At 32.7% G+C, this 20,907-nt stretch overlaps 2 protein-coding genes across 3 annotated transcripts in view; both read right to left on the reverse strand.

Moving 5' to 3' along the window:
- Positions 1-20,907, reverse strand: part of LOC146529897 (cytochrome P450 4g15-like) — a 286,682-nt gene that overhangs the window by 110,246 nt on the left and 155,529 nt on the right. The gene's annotated exons all lie outside the window — the stretch shown is intronic.
- On the reverse strand, positions 1,666-4,200 carry LOC146529902 (achaete-scute complex protein T3-like). The gene is made up of 2 exons (XM_085201071.1): positions 3,512-4,200; positions 1,666-2,274 (listed from the first exon to the last, which is right to left on the reverse strand). Exon 1 carries the CDS (start codon positions 4,102-4,104, stop codon positions 3,520-3,522), a length of 585 nt encoding a protein of 194 aa, XP_085057197.1. The 5' UTR covers positions 4,105-4,200; the 3' UTR covers positions 1,666-2,274; positions 3,512-3,519.

Raw genomic sequence — 20,907 nt, forward strand, 5'->3', positions numbered from 1 at the left:
GTAAAACCAAATTTTAAGGAATCATTAATCTATAAATCTTAAAATTCTTTATAAGAACTGGTGTAGCAATCATTCACGTTGTCATTAAACATATTTTGAATCACATGATTAATTCGATAGTAAATATAGATCAGAAATTTCAACCGGAAATTAAAAGCGAAAGCCTTGAAGCTTGCGACGATTGACAAGTAAACTTTAAGTACATACCTACCTACCTATGTCTAAAGGGCCGATAAACAATTTATTACAACCATGTACCATGAGGCTAATTACAATGAAAGTTACGATTTATATGAGTAAACAGTTTTTAATTATTTATTTAGTTATTTTTTTTTCTGCAGGCATTGCATGTTGAGTGGCATAACTCAATTTCGCGCTTTTCTTTCCTCGCATGGGAATCGAATTCACATCCTGTAGCGTTTAAAGTCACAGGCTTCTACTCCTGCGCCACGACTGGCCTCATATTAGTCTGTAACGCTATATAAATTTATCTAAAACCATTGAATAAGAATACATATTGTGTATTCTTATTCAATTTGTTGGTTACTTGGCTGCGGTGAACACCGCTATTAGTATAGATTGATAATACATGTAGAAAAATACAAAAGAATTCTATTTATTTATGATACAAAAATGGAACAAAATAAAACTTGGCAAGTACGAGTCGGACTTGTTAATTAAGGTTTTCGGACTTGTCCATTAAGGTTTCTATCGTAGCAAACATAAAATACAAAGTTATATTTGCGGTTTATGAAAATGAAATGTCTCAATATGACTAGCTGTATCTTGTTTCAATCAATTTTCGTTAGTATAAGTATTCATTGAGATATATACATATTTAAATCTAATGGAAGGGTTTGAATGAAACTTTTTTGTATCGATGCTGTTAGGACTGGGCATTATCTAGACTATAAATTATTTTAAAGACTGTCACATCTGATGTAAAAATTTAATTTTCTTTATTGCACCAAAATAAAACATAATAAAACATACATTGCGAATTGACATACTCAACGGTGGACTTATCTCTAGAAGAGATCTCTTCCAGCCAACCCGTGGAAGTGGATAAGTGCAAAGTAGCGGGAAAGACAAGACAGTGCAGTGAAATTGAGAACAAAAAAAAAATCCAATTAAACTATAAGGCTCAGCGTAAGAATGACTGTAAATGGATGTTCTCGAATATTAGATTCTCTACACTATCCTGATCTAATATTCTGTCTGATAAGACAAAGCTTGGTGCTGAGTTCCTCAGTTCAAAGCATTGTCCTCAAATATTGTGTCTAAATTTCTGATGAGTATTTCTATTATAAAATACCAAAATATATGAAATCTTACTTATTATTCATTGCTATGTTATAATCTTTAAATATGCAACATTCGATTTTTATACTTGTAGTGTTGAATAAATGAGTTATTTTTTATATGATTTGTATTTATTTATATATTTTTTTTATTAAATCAGTCAACATTTAATTTTAAAATTTGAAATGTATAATTCTTATATTAAATGAAGTAGTTAAATTTAGTATAGTTATGTTATTGCAATTAATTAATATATTATGTTAAAAAAATATTCAATAAAATTTTCTAAAATAATAATATAGATATGAATAAAAAACAGGCATATGATATAAATTGTATATATTTATATACAGATTGCTTGAAGATTTCTTTAAGGAATTTTTATTAACAACTATATAATCTTAAATTATTAGGAATCTGTCTTAGGGTGCTACAAGTGATTTACAAACATATTTACATATGAAGTCTTTCTCTCAATATAATTATTTTGACCTTATTTTATATATCATACAGAATCGTAAAAATGGAATCGCCATATTCTTAGCTATCCAGATAATCCATAAACAATAATGACTAGATAAAATATTAAAACTTAACTATAAATCTAACTTATTGGAAACTAAGATACGGCTTTATAAAGGCACAGTGTGTCAAAGTCTTAAAATATTAGTAAATGCTTTTATGGAACATAAAACGAACGTGTCAGTCTTGTTACTGCTATTTCATCAAGTCGAGGTATGAAATGTAAGCAGAGTTCGGTCGCTCGGTCGCTCGGCGGAATGCATCGGTGGGATCGTTATAGTCCACCATTATCCCCTCTCATTAGAAATATACTGATTGCGCTTAATTAAAGGTTCTCCCGGAGTCCCGTGCGCTCCTATGTTCGAGTCCTTCTTGAAGCGAATACTTCTTTTTTTTCCTCCACAATCAAAAAGCCGCTCAATGCCTCGTGATCACCATATGTCACGATACCTGTTAAAAAATAAAAATAATTTAATAAAAAGTTGATTTTTTTAAATAAATCTAAGTTTCGATAAGCTCAATTTGAATATTATATGCATAATTCCTATGAAAAAGTGACTGTAGCGGCCAGGTGTTTGTTTAATGCTTAGCAAATATTGTAACACGTGTGCTTCTAAACGCCCTTCCATTTCCTCTAGAGATTTCGTCTTCCGGCATAGTAAATTAATGGGCGGCGGAATGAGCTTGAATTTTTTGCGAGATTTAATTTAAGTTTTTCGATGGCGCTACCAGGCTTTTGCAAAGATGGACCATATGGCAGAATGCCGATAGCTCTCACTGACCGGATGCCACATATTGATTTGAGATAAATAAACAAAAGTTGCGACTGAAGAGAAACCTGTTTCCACTTGTTACAAATCTGAGCCGTATACAAGGACCTGTTGTAATTAGAATACACTAGTTTTTATGTACAATTTCTCACTGCATGCGGGGCGAACCACAAGATTGTTACTTGTAATTGTTAGTTGGCTAGAGAAAAGTAACATGCGGGTCCAATCGGATCTATTAAATCTAATTTTATTTTCTTAGTAAAAATCATACTACCAACTTAGCTAGGAAAAAATATTGTAGAATTTTTTTTTGTACATTTTCAAAACGTCAAATACATTATTATGCTTTTTTTGTTGACAATCCCAACAAAGCATAGATAGGCCGCCGCGACGGTTCAATGCGCAATCATAATGGTGTATATGTTTATTTTTTGGCTCTCAAAGCAGAGGGTCCTAAATCTCCTTTCAAATTGTGCAACATAAAGCGCAAACCTGACCCGGTAGGTAACCGTGACTAACGAATAGGACAAAAAGCTTAGCGTAGTTTTAATATTTACCTGAGCTTTTTACAATGAAATGGCTAGAAATATTGCTAACAATAAATTCCTATGGTTATGTCTTCAAATTGAAAAAAAAAATGATAAGCCTAAAATAAACTCAGTCGCGACAAATATACAAACAAACTGATAAAAATTTGGAACTATCAAAGCCTTGAAGCTCGTGTCAACATTAGAAGATTCATTTGTTAGATTTAATAATCACTATCTTATCAAGTTTTTCCTGTAACCTTGGCCTTTTATCAATGTGTTGCTAAATATTACAAACGGGAAGCGTCTTTAAGTTTCACTTAGATTATATATTTTTCACGATAATTGTAATGGAATAAAATAATTAAATAACATTATAAGTCAACTCACCTCATTGATCATTGCTGCTGCCACCAAGAAATAACATCAAGTAACTCTTCATCCTCTGGACTCATGGGTTCATAGGTATCATAAGCATCGTGACAATTTGGTCCCGCTGAACTCTCTGATATTAATGAAGGCGCAGGTGAATGAGATTCTTCGGAAGAAGGTGGAGTCTGAGGTCCATTAGCATTTAAACTTAAATTCATTTGGTTTTCAGAACATCCTTCCTCATTTTCTTCTAACAAACGTTTTAAGCTCTTAATATATTCAACAGCAAGTCTTAAAGTGTCAACTTTGCTCAATTTTCGCGATGATCCTCTGCCACCTGCTAAGGCTGCTGAAACCGCAGAGGGAATGTGTTGGCGAAGGGCCGCAAATCCATTATTAACTTGTTTCACTCTATTCCTTTCTCTTGCGTTTCTTCGAGCCACGGACGCAGGTTGTGTCGGATAAGGCTGACTAAGATAAGAAGATCTTTTCTTACACCGTGCCGGGTCAACGGTAGCGGGCGCCAGACGCCTAGGCGCAGAATTCTGTAGCTGCGTCAGCTTTTGGCCTACGCCGAGATTTTGATAAGCGTGAATCGCCGCCATCGGCATCGCGAGTGTAAAAGTGGGAATATTAAACGAGGACGAGCGCACGAGTGCGTGCCGCGGAGGTTGCCGGTGGATTGGCAGAGGTGGCGCGCACCCCCGACACTAAGTAGAGTGCGCGGCGTGCGGCGGTGGGGCGCGTGCCGGGCGCGCGCGCGCAAGTCGCGCGCCCCTCCCCGCCCGCGCTCGCCCACACCCCCCCTCTGCTACTTGTTGCGCCTTCATCAAAATAAGCCGGCTCTTATTATGCCATAGAGCCAGCTCAGCCCGCGCCGCTATTGTTGCACGTTGTTACGCATAATTATCCTGTCCATTACCATGTTCGGAGGACGAGACTCACTGGTATCATCTATTTAGACGTCGTTAGGCGGAATGGACGCTATAAACGCTTTCGATGCTTGTACTGCATTTATGATGTTAGAGCTTTAGTTTTTACAATAAACTAGGCTAATTTGTCTTTATTGGGCCTAGTGCCTTAAATTGGTGTAATATAATGAGGTAAAACATGTAACTCAATGTGTAAGGGTTTTATGAACCCAATGTAAGACAAAATCCAAAACAAAAACTATTTTTAAAGATCGTAGCTGAAATTATTTTTTTCTGTCAAATAGGCAAACCATTTAGGACAGGTGCATCCTATCATCAGTTCCTTTACATAATATCTCGATCGGTCTGTGACCTTTTTGATTGATGCCTTATAGAATACTCAAAATATTCTAAAATAATCTATTTAATATAAAATAAAAGATAAAATTTATATAATAAAGCTAAAAAAATGCAAAGATCTGTTGAATACTGGGAACTAGTATATTTTTGTAACTTGCAATATAAAGTCTTCTTTATTTTGCAAGCAATAATTTTAACAACATTGTGGAAAATCTGAATAATTTAAAAACTCTACATAATTTCGTACTATCAGCTTGTATATAATTAAAATAAAATGAAATACTTCAATAATAACAAAGCATGAACTTGGATCTTATAATTTAATATTTATTTGTTCAGTGTTTTGACGTCCATAAGTAAGTATAGATTATGGGACGTTTTAAACGTCCGCTGTCAGTCTCAATAATAGTAATAGTAGGCTTATACCAAATGAGCATTGACCATGTCAATTTTGTATCTAATTACAATAAAGTACTTCACTAGCTCGTTGCAGAAGTTAAATATATATTGACGAGGTTGGCCCGGCGTCAGGTTGTAGGCAGGTGTGTGGCGTGTGCGACACAGTTCTCCCTCTACGAGCTCTTAGCGATGCGTAACGTCACCGCATACGATATTTTATTTATTATATTTTATTTGATTTATTCATTTATTAATATAAAATAAATAAAAATTACATTTAAATAAATCGAAAATAAAATTACGAACGGTAATAATGTTAAGGCTAAAGGTTCTTGCCGGCGAAGCCGCCGGCCGCTAGGGTAAATATAATAAAATTCGATGTTTTTACCAGTAAATTAAATTAAATGAGATAATTACACTAATATTTAATTACTTAAGTATATTTTAAACTAAGCTTCTTCTAATATTTGAAAAGTATTTGAAAAGTATGCAAAATAAATTTTGATATTAATAAAAAAATTCCAAAGAAGACGTGGTAGACTTTTTTTAATCAAAACATGCTAAATTGTATAAGCCATGTTATCATTTATCCTGCCTGTGTACACTGCAGTATTGTCACCTCCGTTTCATCACCGAGATATGCGCCAGACAGGAGAGTATAAAATATAAATGTAAGAAACCTTTTAAAATGGCAAACAAACTTTTTTATCTTTTTAAGATACTATAATAAATTATAATATTATTCAATAAATACTATAATATTATTAATAATAATTACTGAAACAAAACATGAGTAGCATATATTTCATCCCTTAAAAGAAATCATCACCGCCATCTACATTCCACCCTTAGCAAAGGCGAACTAAAATCGTTAAACAGTTTCAACCCTTAGTTACACATTTCCGTAGCTTTTGTAAAGGTGGCGTTATTGTTGAGTGCGTTCTAGATAACCAAGCTGTGCTATAGTATATTTAGATACAATTTCTATTTTATAATATGATAATAATAGATATAAATAAAACGAAAGTAATAAAGTATAATTTGCATAATTCCTATTTTATATTTTAAGTCTATAGATAATAACAATTATATAACATCAGCTCGGAGCAAAGTAAAAATTTAAGTGCCGCATTTACTGGTCGACATAACGAACCGCATCTCATTTTGATATGGCCAATTAACACGATACGATCGACCATATTCGCGAAGCTGTTAAAGTTGACCATCAAACTTTCTTCAAACTGTGAACGTATAAAATTTTATAGAACAGTAGCTAACGACCAATTAATATGAAAAAACGCCAGAGGGATTCAATTTCCATACCAAACATTTCACGCTTTATATTAGGTAATTAAAAATCCAATATTTTTATCTTTGGATCGTTCGTTAATAGTAACACGAATGTCTCAGTAATTATCGTGCCAAATAGAACCGTTCAACAAATGAGTTATCACACCAGACTGTCTAAAATATCTAAGCCGAACGCTATTAATAACGTTAATAACTATGAAGAAATTGACTGCACGTGGCTCAGCATATTTAAATTTTATTAATACATAATTATAATTAATCATTCAACTATTTCTAATATAACACTACAGAAATAAGTGAGGTCGTCGACGGTAGTGGGTTCGATTGCTATTCATTTCTCAGCTCTAACACCAAGGCAAGAGTCCGACGTTGAATTCTGTCACTCAACACGCAATGCCTCAAAAAAATTGGGGGAAAATGGGGAACGGAATGTCTTAACACTAGGTTCCCTCTGCCTCCCCAGCTATGTGACGGAAACAGTGTGTAGCAGACTCTTTTATTTTAGAAACATTTAAATCGCTGATATAATTATTACCGTACTTAATATTACACACCGAGCAAAAAAGTATCGACGCGAACATGTCGTTCTTTAGACAATATGTAATTTTAAACTTAAATTATAATTTAATTGGATTACAAAGAGTCTGACTTAATGGACGGTGCCAACCGGCCACCGTTATCAGAGAGCCTCGATTATGCGGACGTTTTCAGTGAGCCTTCATTATAATTACGTTGTCATTCGCTGAATTTATTGATATCTTTAATAACCGTATCGGTTACGCGTGTTCGTTCGTCACAGCTTCGGAAATATGGTACTTTTATTTTAAAATTATCGTCAACTTAAAGACATAAAAAGTAAAGTAGCATCTGCATAGATTTATGTACTTATGTTTAATAAGAATTTCGCCGTAGGGAATAAATTGGCCTCAATATTTGCCTAATTGCATCGCTCTCACTGTGCGGTCTGTTCACTGTTTATATGATTTCTTATTAGATAACTAGTACTTGCTGTAAGTATGTTTGTACGTATGTACAAGGCTGCAATCTGTTGTCAGCTAAGATATTATTAGTTACGAGATACTAGCCATATAAATGACGAAGCGGCCACAGTGGACACAGACAGATACCGATTGTCATCGAAACAAACGTCGTACACTCTCGCACTCTAAATTATGCTTAGTTACTGCAATAACTTCTCTAGCCCTCTAGAAGGCTATCATTTACCAAATAACAATCAAAAATAAAAAACGTTTTTTATATGTAGGGGTATTAGCGTAGGCAAACATCGCAGTCGGGCGTATAATTTTGCGTTTGCTGACACCGAGGCACTCGGGCGCGTTGCCATTCCACAATATATCACACGAGCACGTACCGCCGTACCACCGTAGTGTATAATTCGCATAATTTATGGCACATCTCCTAGGACTAGTAGCGAGACGCAGTTAATAGCTGGTAACCACGCGACAGGCGCGTACGCACTCGGATACCTTGGAGACCTGTGCGCTCGAGGCTATACGCTATGCCAGGTCTGGGCACTTATCAATTCAAATGAAATGATCTGTAAATGCTCACATCTAACCTTGATTATTAGCGATATATTGATTGATAGTTTGAAAGTGGCTATTATATACGTGGATAATGTTATATTTGCATGTATTTAATGTGCCATACATTATAGTTACTGTGTAAGTATTATTTATAAACTCCTATATGCCGTTTTGGCGCAGGCGCATAAGCGTATGAGTTTAATTCCTACTCGGGGGAATGAGTTTTCAATTCTTGGCTCTGGTATACGCCAGTCAACACGCAATGCCTGGAAAATTCGGTGAAATATATGGAAAAACAAAATAATTTAACTTACCGACACAAGAAATAGGCTCTATAAATGATAAAGTCAATAATACATGAACCTTTAGGATCTGCTGGAGCTGAGGCACTCTGTGGAATCAGTCTTGTTTTATTTCATTCTCTGTATGATAATAAATATCTTTACAACTGCACTTTACATAGACGTTCAGCGCTGAACAGCGCGTGGCAATTTTATTTACTTTCATCGTAAAAGTTTGCGCTGCGTTGGATTATTGAGCATACTTATTGTATACTTCATTGTTCATTTAAAAATTATAATTTTGATATCTTTTTTTATTTATTAACATTAATAGCTTAACTTGAGGCCAGGGGTCGATTCCCACTTGAGGCAACTATAAACTATTTAATATTAGCGTTTCTTCGCTCTAGTGTCTCCAGAATTGGCAAAATTGGAAACGGTGTTTCTTAACAATGGGTTTCCTCTGCCTACCCTGATGCATACAGAACACAGCATAAAGCTGAAACAATTAAAAAAACGAATACTATTTGGTTGTATAACAGAATTGATTTTAATTTATATGATTAAGATACTAATGAACCAAATGACCCAAATTCCAATGAAACTATAATACATCACACAATTTAAAAAGTTATTTATTTAATTCCTTGTAATTTTATCCCAAATCTACTCAATTCATCTCATCCTCCCAAGAACTCTACGTATGCACCAATGTATTCAATGATGGATTCAACCTGTCATTACAATTAAGAATTAATTACTTTACGACGTCGCATCGTCTTTAAAGATCCAAATTGATTTCTTATACGTTGAATCTGATTTATGCCAACGATTTTAAATTAGACCAAGTAATGATTATCAGTGTTTAAGGTGTAATTCCGAATGGGTCCAGCTCGCCATCATATGCCATAAAACGATAAGTATTTTAAAGTTAAGGATGCATTAATTCGTATAAACGACAGTATTCCCATCGGGCAACTTTGAAAGCTGATGTTTTTTTGATATAACGGTTTTAATAATACTCCACACACATGAGACAAATTGTAGCGCAGAGGCACTGAGTGTGGCTGTAAACACGACAGGTTGTGAGTTCACTAGCTTTTCTTCTCTTCTCTTCTTCTAGCTCGAAGAAATGAAATATTTAATGTATCCTTTTGCTTCTCTCTGTCGAGGGAACGGCGTTAAGTTCCGCCACTCAACACGCAATGTCTCCAGCAATGGGCAGGAATTGCAAACGGAGTGTTACAACACTAGTTTCCTTCTGCTACGCTAAGAAAATTTGACTTATTGGTATCTTATTAATAAGCAATTAGTCGGTCTGTTGTTTTTATTGGACAGGTGTGGAGCAGTTGCACACTTTCTATGATAGACCTGTTTACTAATGTCATTGATTCAGCTTAAACCAGCTACCGATTATAACGACGTTGTAAATTAAAATGTTTTCGTGGCGTTTCACAAAATTTTCCAAATCAAATGGCACATATATTATGAAACACGAATAATTTTGTATAAAACACATTTTAATTAAAATGCTAATAGTATATGTCATCTACGGAGTGTAGTTTGTAGGTGGGGATTGGAAATTGATAAATATTTATAAATGTTATTAGTTGTTTTGTTTGACATCCAGTTAGATAATAAAATAATTATCATATAAGAGCATATAACAATAGGCTTATAAGTTTATGATATTTATTGATATAGATTATAAGCAGTGCACGTTGCAGTGGTGGTAGTACCAGGCGTAGATGCCTATTGTTGCTCCAAAGGCTGTCATTGGTAGCCGCGTGAGTAGTGCTTACGACGTTCCTCCAATCACGACCGGAGGCTCTAGTTAGGCATAGATATTTGCAAACGCTCATAGAAAGCTACGCGCACGCGCCGTCTATAGTACCTAACGTTACGTATAGAATATATGATTAGAATGTATTATTTATTTTTTTAGATATGTATTGGTAATGAGTAGGTGTTAGAGTTTACTAAATAAAAACGATATTAAATATAAATTACGTATTTTTCTGAATCCATACCTATATTATAAATTCGAAAGTAACTCTGTCTGTCTTTTACGCAATCAGGGCCAAACCGCTAATTTAATTGTGATACAATACTCATATAGAGATACTTGAGGGTCTCGGGATGAACATAGGATACTTGGTTATGTCATATTTGTAATATTTTCGATATATACCACATATTAAAATACATATTAAAATACTTATTAATTTGACATGCAATTTATTCCGCCATGTTAATAACAACTGTCGTTGCTAGGCAACAATTTGCAAAATTTGTTGTTAGAAAACATCACCCAAAATGAGCTTGCCTAACGCATCTCTCTATTGAAAATTGAAAATAATTTCATAAATATATTTAATAAATATTCCAATAGTTCAAGCGGGCGTAGCCGCGTACGGGTCCACTAGTATAATTATAAAAATAAATAGCTTCACGCTGTAACCCATACATAGCAAAATCTCACCCTGTGTAAAGACACTCCATCCTTTATTTTCCGCAAAATTTTCGAGACATTGCATGTTGGGTTGCGGAATTCAACGCCACTTTGTCGTCTAACCAAAACAAGAAAATAAAACAATTTACTCCCCCTAGTATTAATCGAATGAGCAACCGTCGCGCTTACAGTCAAACGCTTTGCCGCTGCGCACCAACAGTTTCAACAACGATCTAATTATTTCCTCCAATTCGAATACACACATACCAATAAGTATTTATATTATTAGAGTTAGCTCTATTAATTCTTATTGTACCATAAAATCTAACTGGACACGCCATCCCACCTTTAAATTAAAATACAAACCAATAAGAATAAAGTTGTATACGTTTCTCGTACTTTCCCACAAAATGCATCATACGTGGACACAAGTTAATATAAATTTCAAAATATCTTTAAGACTGCCTATAATAAATACTTCTACTTAAAATAAAGTTAGTGTATTAAATTTGCAACTTGATACTGCTATGTAACGATGCACCTTAAGTTTGTCCTTTAAATACTTGCCGGGGGTCTCGTCTCATTAATTCATTCTCACCTTATATTTCTTGCTTGTAGTGGTTTATTTGTCAAAGCTTAGATAGCTATCGGGAGATGCATATCTACAGTTTTCTCTTAGCCTATTATACAGTATAATGCTCACATAAAGATTTTTCATCGTAGCTACAATTTAAATATATTTTGTTTTTTGTTTTCGTTAATTAACAGGAATAAATGTTGCCCGTTCTAAGGAATGTTTGTACCGATTTTTTTTATTTTTTTTAATAACATTTTCTATTTTAAAAAAAAAACCTAATGTGTATACAACCAAACGTTACAGATAAATATACAGTTAGTATTTTTACAAATAGTATTTTTTTGGGTGTACAAATAAAACTAAAAAATAAGTAGTGAACCAAAGCGAAGAAATGGAAACATTAATAAACAATAAATAATTCTTCCGAGTGGGAATCGAACCCACAACCGTCGCATTTACATTCACAAACTGGTCGATATTTACATTTATTTTACAAAATACAATTTTATTCATTAAGACACATTAAATCAAAAACGTTCCACACAAATAATAACATATACTCAGAACTGAATCCATTCATAAAACAAAACCGTATTCATGTCACGCCAATACTTAGCTTCTGAACACACGTGACTATGGTAAACGCGGTAAAACTTTTACTTTTTTTAATAAAAAGTAAAAAAAAAAAACAAAACCCTCATTAAATTGTCACGTATTCATAATTTCACATCATTATCCGAACGTGTGATAATCTGTTACAAGATGGCGCCAGAATTTTATTGTTCTCGGCGCTTAGTCCTTCCGTGATTTGGACGTGATGTGTTTTGTAATAGGTGCGTAAAAACTAAATATTTTTATAAAGATGTCATTTAATATAATTTGATAATGGCTTTAATTGAAATAAGTTTGATACTTTTTATGTTATCAGCGTATAATAATCCATTCCTAATCTATATCTTCGTTGCAATTGTTATTTAATTGGTACTATTTTAAGTATAAATGGAATATCTTAAAATCCGATTATATCTTTGTAGCACGAAGCGTTGCAAAAGTTTAAAGAGCTTCGTTAAGTTCGTGATAATCTGCGATTAAACATTTTTTTCTTTTAATTATTTATTTGAAAGAGAAATAACACTAAAAACGAATTAATTCCTTTAAATTCAACGAAAAAATAAAACAATAATGTTTGTTCCAATTAGAAAATTAATTGTTTTGCAAATAAAATAAAACTGGTTAAAAGATACTGAAATTACAAAAAATTACGGTTCAATTATATTTTTATTTTCAAATACAGTCTTTCTACGTTTATTCCAAATCAAAAGTCATCTTCCGGAGAATAAAAGAACTATAAAATTAATTAGCAATCTAAAGTTTTACGGTACCATAAATAAATAAAATGGAGCTGGATTTCTTATGAGTTCACATGATTTTTAGCTTGGGTTTTGTTTTGACGCGATAACTAATTAAATTTTTCACGTTTCTTTTTTATTCTTATAGAACTATAATAATGACGCTACTATATTTTATTATAAGCCAATAAGTATGCTCAGTTTTTTATATCTGTTAAAAGAATATATATGAGGTTGGTACAAAAAAACAAGTAAGTAAAGCGTTTTTTTAGAAACGTATTATAATTAATTTCTAAACTTATACATTATACTACATAAATTATTTATTTTATTATATATGAGTATGTGCAATAGATAGACAGACAGAACTTAGTAGTAGAAGATACCTGTAATTTACAGAATCGGGTTGAAATTGAAGTAAACGACAAACAAAGAAACGGCATACCCTTTGTTTTTCGTCGTGACTACTAAAAGAAAAGATTCTAGTCTAATTAATGTCATTTTGAATATTATGTTGCATTTATAGTTCTCAAATTCTATTACAATTTTTGCAACTAATAAAAATAATATATACATTGTACATATTTATATTAAAGATATTTTAATCTACACTCAGTTTAATAAAGTAATATACTTGAATTGCATTATAAAAATATCATTTTTACCTCATAACACTTAAAAGTTTTATACTTTTTGTTGCAAGAAGTCCACTTATACGAGATTACGAATGTTTCTTTCCTGTATAGAGAAGCCGATATGTTTAATACAGCGACTGTATAAAGCGGCAATGAAATTCTCGTACCGCTTAGCAGAGATGTTTGCCATTATCTCAGTATAAAAATTCCTCACATAATAAAGAAGTAGTTTAATATTCAAAACAAGTAAGCGCTGGTCTCGCTTCCAAAATGACGACTGTCAATTTAAATAAGGTGCCAATTAGACATTGGTATTCTTATGAAGACTGGGCAATTTTAAGTTAACAATTTTTAAAGGTGGGAACATATTGTGGGAGTTATTCGCTGCGGTTGTTATTTTAAAAAATAAAACAAATAAATCGATAAATAATTGGTTCCGAAATGTAGACGCTGCCAAAATAATATAATATTTTTTTATGAATTACAAGTAATTTGTCACATTACGGTAAAAAGCAATTTTTCTTAATCTATCAAAATATTGAAATATTTCATATATTTTTAAGTCTTCTCTTGAGTGGTATTTGAACTAATATTCACTCTTAGTCAGCTGTGTTTATCAAGAAGGCGTTACTGTCAAGTTTTGCAACTCATACATAAATAAGAATGTTTATATGTACATAATATATCAATAGAGCCGTATTTTGCCACATATCTCATCCTACAGTCTTTCCACACTAAATATATTAATGATATTTTGTTAAATAAAACAAATATGAAGTGTTTATACAATTATGTATTCGGCTTGCGTGTAAGAAGTATAAATAAGGTAAAATAAATCGCGGCGCCGCAGGACGCGTCTCGCGAGCGCGGCGTCAAGCCCTATTGGATGCTAATATTATGTATCCACCTTTAATCCCAGACGTTTATTGCTAAATAATAAAAACTCAGTACTGATTATACTCTTTTCCATATTGACATTTAACAAATAAATGTAAAAAAATCGAATGAGATCTTGATTTTTAAGTCTACCAAAGATTTTATAGAGTGCCTACCTTTTTAAATATGTACATTTAATGGTTTCTGTTTATCTAAAGCGATTTTATTTTCATTTGTGCTAGAATTTGTATTTTTAAATTTATTCGCTGACAAAGAAATGTGCAATTTAGTCAAAATATCAATGTGAAATGGACGAAAGCCGTGTGTGGCGCGAAGCAAAAAAAATTAAAACAACACAATAAATCAGTGCACAAAAAACACGTGTTATTGTGGTTCGTTGTTTACACTCGGACCACATTGTCGTATGAACTAAACGTGGACTTTTACTGCGGAATTAAGGAGAAGTTTTATATTTTGATTTGAATATTGCTAATTTTGGTCATTTACCTTGCCGAACCGGTATATCGGCTCGACTGTAAACGTGGAGGTTCTGAGTTCGAACCCATTCGGGGTAAAAAGGTAAAACGTTGCAATCAGTTCCGCCACATTGAAAGAAACATAAGGAGGTAAATTAAATATATTTTTATAGATTATTTAGGTTACTGGCATAATATTTCAAATAGGGATATCCTAAAAAATATATTAATACAATAGTCTTCACTCAAATATTGTAAGTTCATCGATTTATAAAATGAATAAAATTATTAGTACCATTTTTAATTATTAATTTTACATTTTACCGAACCTTAAGAAAGTCACGTCGAAATAAACACGTTGCTTTCCTCATTACCTTACCGCCCAAACCGACTTGAAGCAAAAACAGTAAATGACATACACCAATATATATACATATACATACGTACGAATTCACTTAGTAAATTGAGAAAATACTTCTTTTCAATCCGAATGACTTCTCTAATTGATATTTCATACAATATTTCAACTCGTTGGGTGGTGGAATATAAAAATATCCGTATAAATGTGACACCAGTTATGAAGTGCTCTGGGATTCTCCATTGTTTATAAATTTAAATTCAATTTCATTTTGTACGTAGTACCTAATGAATATCTGAATTTATAGTTGTACTTTATAGAAGTCATTAACAAACTAAATGTATGTAACTTATATTAATCTAAAAATATTTTACTTGTAATGAAAAATAAAATAATTAGAAATCTTCAAAGAAGCAGATGTTCTTTATACGGTGGATTAAAAATAATAACATGATTGATTCATAAATACACCTTTCATCGAAACAATTGGTTTTGATATCTTACTTATTTTTTGTTAAATTACACGTTTCTACGACTTCTGGTGGTTCTATTTGTTTTTGTATGTAAAATTGTACTAACCGAAGCTTAATTACGTAATTTTTTACTCCAATATCACGAGATTTCGTGATATTCTCTATTAATACATCAGGAGGTAGGGTCGCACGGTAGAAATAACAAGTCGATTTGCTGTCCTTGTTAGATTTTTTATCATCACCAGATAAACGCATGCCTTTTATAAAAATTTGTTTTAACCCTTTCGGATGTCGGTGCTTCGTTTTTTAGCCTCCTCAGCAATGGTCCTGATTGGATCAGTTTAAACAGTGACAAAATACTTGGGCCAGTGTTCTTTTGTCGTCGACTCGGGTTCCGTACGTAGGTACCTACGGCGAGATGAGATGATACTTGTGATATTTTAACCTTATGTCATTATTAAGACATCACTTACCCGGTGGCTCTGGAGATCCTTTTTGTTGATAAAGTTTTGATCATTTATTCTTTACTACGGATGAATGATTTGAAAGTTTTATTGTGATGATGAATTTAAATGTTGTTTTTTTTTTGTTTAAACAATGAATGATCATTTTGTACTACAATGTAATAGCAATAAATTAGTAACAAAAAAGGCCGTCATAGCGCAGCGGGACAAGGGTGTGACTGTAACGCGACGGTTGTGGGTTCGATCCCCACTCGAGGAAGTGAAATATTTATTTACGTTTATATTTTCATTTCTTCACTCTGATGTCGAGGCAAAGCACGGCGTTGAGTTCTGCCACTCAACACACAAAGCCTCGAGAATTGGGAAGAAAATGGAGTACGGAGTGTCTTGTCTTTGAGGGATACAACTTAGTATTAATAATTAAAATTTAAGAATCGTTTCAAAATAAGATAGATTACTTTCTGATATCTTAAATTTAAATGTACACCTGTAGAATATTTTAAAATGTTATCTAAGGCACTTGTTCATTTGAAACAATTTGTTAAACAGAGTTGAAACGATGTTATTGATAGGTTTGACAAAACAGTCAAAACAAACGAATGCTCGACCATACGTAAAGCGCGGTACGAGGCGGCAGAGGAAGCATTAATTATGAGGCACCTCTTAATTAAATTGTAACGTCTGAGCGAATTTCCCTGGGACCCCTTCTCGGTGGTCCGCAGGTACTAGCGATTGTAGGTACCTATAAGATATTTATAAAAATCCTTTAAATTATTTTCAGATTAAATATTTCTTATGAATACAATATGTGAGTTGCTTTCATAATTCCTATTTATCGTAAATATAAATAGAATAGAATAGAATATACTTTATTGCACACATAAAAGAAATATATAGAAAGAACAACACAAATAAAATTTAAAGAAAAACACGTATGCAAAGGCGGTCTTATTGCTTTAAGCAATCTCCACCAGACAACCTTTGAAACATTACGGATAAAATGTAATGAGGAGAAAGGGGACAACGTCTCAGTGCAAATTTTATGAAATATAATTAAATATTATATAATATATAATAAACTAAGTCAATAATATAAAATAAACTTACATAAAATGTGTTTAATGTTTATATACTTTACACATACATACATACATACAAATATTGAAAAAAAAACAATATATACTTACACATATATACATACATACATAAAACGTGTTCAAAAATATATACATAATATTAAAAAAAATAAAATAAAGATAAACTATTATACTAAATTAAATAAGTACTCTTTCAGACGATTTTTAAAACTGTATAGAGATTTGGAATGTCGAATTCCTGTAGGAAGTTCATTCCAAAGAATTGCAGATTTCATAGTAAAAGACTTAGAATAAAATAGGGTATGGGAAGTTCGTAATTTAAGGAGATTATCACAACGGGATCTAAGGTGGAGGTGAAGAAGTGAATCGGTACCTAGGAAACAAAATCGATCTTTTAAGTAGGAGGGAGAGAGAGAGTTGTACAGGATAGAATAGAGGAGAGTCAGCATGCGGAAATTTCGGCGATGTCGGATAGGAAGCCATCCAAGCTGACGACGATGATCAGAAACATGATCAAATTTACGTAAACCGAAGATAAATCTAATACATAGATTTATAAATATCTTTTTTATTTTATTTTTTATTGCATATAATTGAATTTGTAGCTCCATCTTCTTTTTCTGTCCCGACGAATTAGTAAGAAAATTTAGCAGGTATGTACTATAGTTGAAAGAAATAAATTTGCAAGTGAAATTTAAAAAATACATATATTTCATACTTCATTTCCTCAAGCTGGAATCGAACCCACAATCCATCAAGTTTACAGTCACACTTTGTGCCTCTGAACCACTATTGGTGGACTATACTATTTAATTACAATATATTTATATGTAGCTACCATATCATTCTTTCATAGGCGCACCCTAGTTAGTCTAATTTACTCAGCGAGTGGTAGCTCACGCTGGGCTTTTGTCATACCGATGTCATTAATCAATCTTTGATTATAAATGTGTTTTGCCATTTCGTACCCTTCCAAGTATGTTACGGTCTGTTACTTATATTTACTCAATTATTGGAGATTTCACCAAATTTAAAATATGAAAATAATCTAAAGGGAAATGTGTAAGAAAAAATGCGAAATTTTGCAGATATTTTTTAAAAAATAATTTAGATATAAATAGTTTCTATGTCACATGACTTTGACTAAATTTAAAAAAAGTAAGTAATGTTATAAAAAAAGAATGAATTCCTTTAGAAATAACTCTTTACGTTTATACACTGTTGTTATCTTGTTTTCGTATTGCCGCTTAATGATGTTCGGACAAATAATAGTAGACCATATAAAGGTATGGTCTAGTACATGTTCCCAAACGAGATAGAAGCCCGGGTTTAAACATGGCCATAGACTTCAGGGTTGGAATGTTTCCCCACAAGAATACTAATGAGCGATAAGAACTATTTTAGACCATAATATTAAAAAACAGGTCACATAAAGTAAAATGCAGTTGCTCTGATCTGGGTAACGTGCTTACATACAGTTTATTGGAATTAAAAGTGTGTGTTAAAGGAGAGAGATAGATATATAGTAATATATTGGATAGAAAGAGATCACCTGAGTTTAAGGCAGGTGTCGCGATACATCTGCGCTTGCGCACTGACTGGCACGTGCGTCCCCAAAGCCTTCAGTCCAAAACACTTGCCAAACTTGTCACAGATTTCTAATGACAAAATTCGAGCTTAACGATTTACTTATCAAATATGCATATGTAACACATGCTGCATATGTACGTAAATTAGTTACGTTTTTGGACCGGTTGGGAGGGAACCGGAACTTTTCTTTAATCATAGTGATTCTCCTTTTTTGACATTCTAGCAAAGTTTCAATAATCATATTGATTAAAATGTTATTAGTAGCTAAATTATTATGTGATCGTTTATTTAAATAAAAATTTGTGTAAAATTTCTTTTTCTAATATATTAAAATTGTAACTCCATTTTAAATATCTAGGAGAAAATTTTATTCATATTCTAGCAAGGCAGTACCTAATTTTACACTAAAATTAATTGTTGTCAGAACTCTTAAATCTGTTTAATAAAATATCACAGGTAAAAAAAGATGAAGTCGGAAGCACTTAAGTGCTTGACATGGCAGATTACAGAGAGATGTTCAACTATTTAGTAATCGCTAAGTATTTATCGTTAAGAAATGAATTGCATACAATTTTTTTACTGTAAAATTTTGACATGCAGTGACTTCAAAGTTGCATTTTGGTTTTTAGATTTATTGTCTCATTGTTTGGTTACGGAAGGATAGTGTCTTGACACTAAATTCCTTCTGCCAGTACTCTCTTATGTGTGGGATACAGCGTGAAAATAATAATTGAATGTATTTTAACACTGAAATCCTATTCAACATTTCAGAAAAATAGTTAAGGAATCCTTATCTTCATTCTGCTACCCGTTGCTTATGCTTCTCGTAGCACTAATTAATCTCTCATTATTCTTACCTAATATTTTGATTAGTCAGCTGTATATGATTATAGCTGGCTAATAAGAATATTAAGTAAGAACTTGAACTCATTAATAAGGATTATATATGTTTTATATTATATTTATTATCTTTTTTTTAAATATCACCTTTCACATGTTTTATTTAATAAAAAAACACTTGTTAGGTACAATGGAATGAAGGTGTACTATTGAGCTTAAGGGAAAAAATCACGCGCATAGATTAATTTGTACTTTATTTTCCAGATTTCTGTAAGAACCCAGTTTTTTAGGTATAATCACCAATTTCCAATTATGGACATACCATATGTACGTATACAGAAGTTGAATGAGTAATGAGATAATCAAGTAATTTACTCCTGGATCTCATTTAATCCATCATGCTAGTGGTAGTGTACGAGTACTCTGCATTCTGTCCCCATATTTCATTCACTTTTCCCGTTATATTTTATCCACTTTTTAGTATAATTAAGAACATTGGACCGGCACGAGCGGAGGCTAATTTTATAAGCAATTTGGAAGCAGGAAGCTGTGCGCGTGCGACAGGCTGATTTTAATAATAAATCGATAGCTTTACCAGCGACGTCCAGCCGCTCAGTATGTTGCGGCCAAAATTACTGCGGAGAAACCAACGGTTTGTGACGTTTCTCGTATATTGTAGCAGTTGCAAGAATCGTCGATTAAGGGGTTTAAAATTGACACTCGATCATTGGCCATTACACTTAATTGTATCTTATTGTCAGACGCTCCACAAAAAATTATAACTTCTTCTTTGGGTCGGGTGAAATGAAAACAGAAATGAATTTAATTTATAATTTAAGTGCCACAAAAATAAGAATAAAAACTTAACTTAAAAAACTAACTATAAAACCATAGACCTAATTTTGATGAACTATATATCGTTCAATGTTTGTTGTTCACTTGTAGTGACTTCTAATATGAACATTTTAATACTTTAGATTACAGTATCGTAATTTGTAAAACGATTTTTAATGAATTTGAAAATACAATTTGTTGATAATCATCTTGAAAAGCTTAAAAAAAATTGCAGTAACTTTGTGCTACGTAAGTAAATTTAATCATTGAAAGGGAAGCTACCGTAGCCCAGGGAGCCAGTGTCAGTATGTATAGATACAACGGTTGTGGGTTTAAGCCCTGTCAGGTCAGGTCAGGTCAGGTCCCTGTCAAATGTTTGACACTATTTCTCTTCTCTGGTAGAATTTTTCAATTAAATTGAATACCGTTTCCCAACCCGCATTAGCTCGAAGTTGGGCGGCAGGACTCTGTATAATTCATACTAAAAGTCACTAGCGTTGCCTAGTCATTACTAAATAATAAATTATAGGAATATTTATAGCTTATTTTCAAAATTACAAAAAAAATCTAAAACGAGCCTTGTT

Source organism: Heliconius melpomene, chromosome 17 (assembly GCF_056956725.1).
Source record: "Heliconius melpomene rosina isolate 202511_hmr_F chromosome 17, ASM5695672v1, whole genome shotgun sequence".
Classification (NCBI taxonomy): domain Eukaryota; kingdom Metazoa; phylum Arthropoda; class Insecta; order Lepidoptera; family Nymphalidae; genus Heliconius; species Heliconius melpomene.

Excerpts from the sequence above, each read along its gene's own strand:
- LOC146529902 (XM_085201071.1), bottom strand. The coding sequence starts at position 4,104 with ATGCCGATGGCGGCGATTCACGCTTATCAAAATCTCGGCGTAGGCCAA.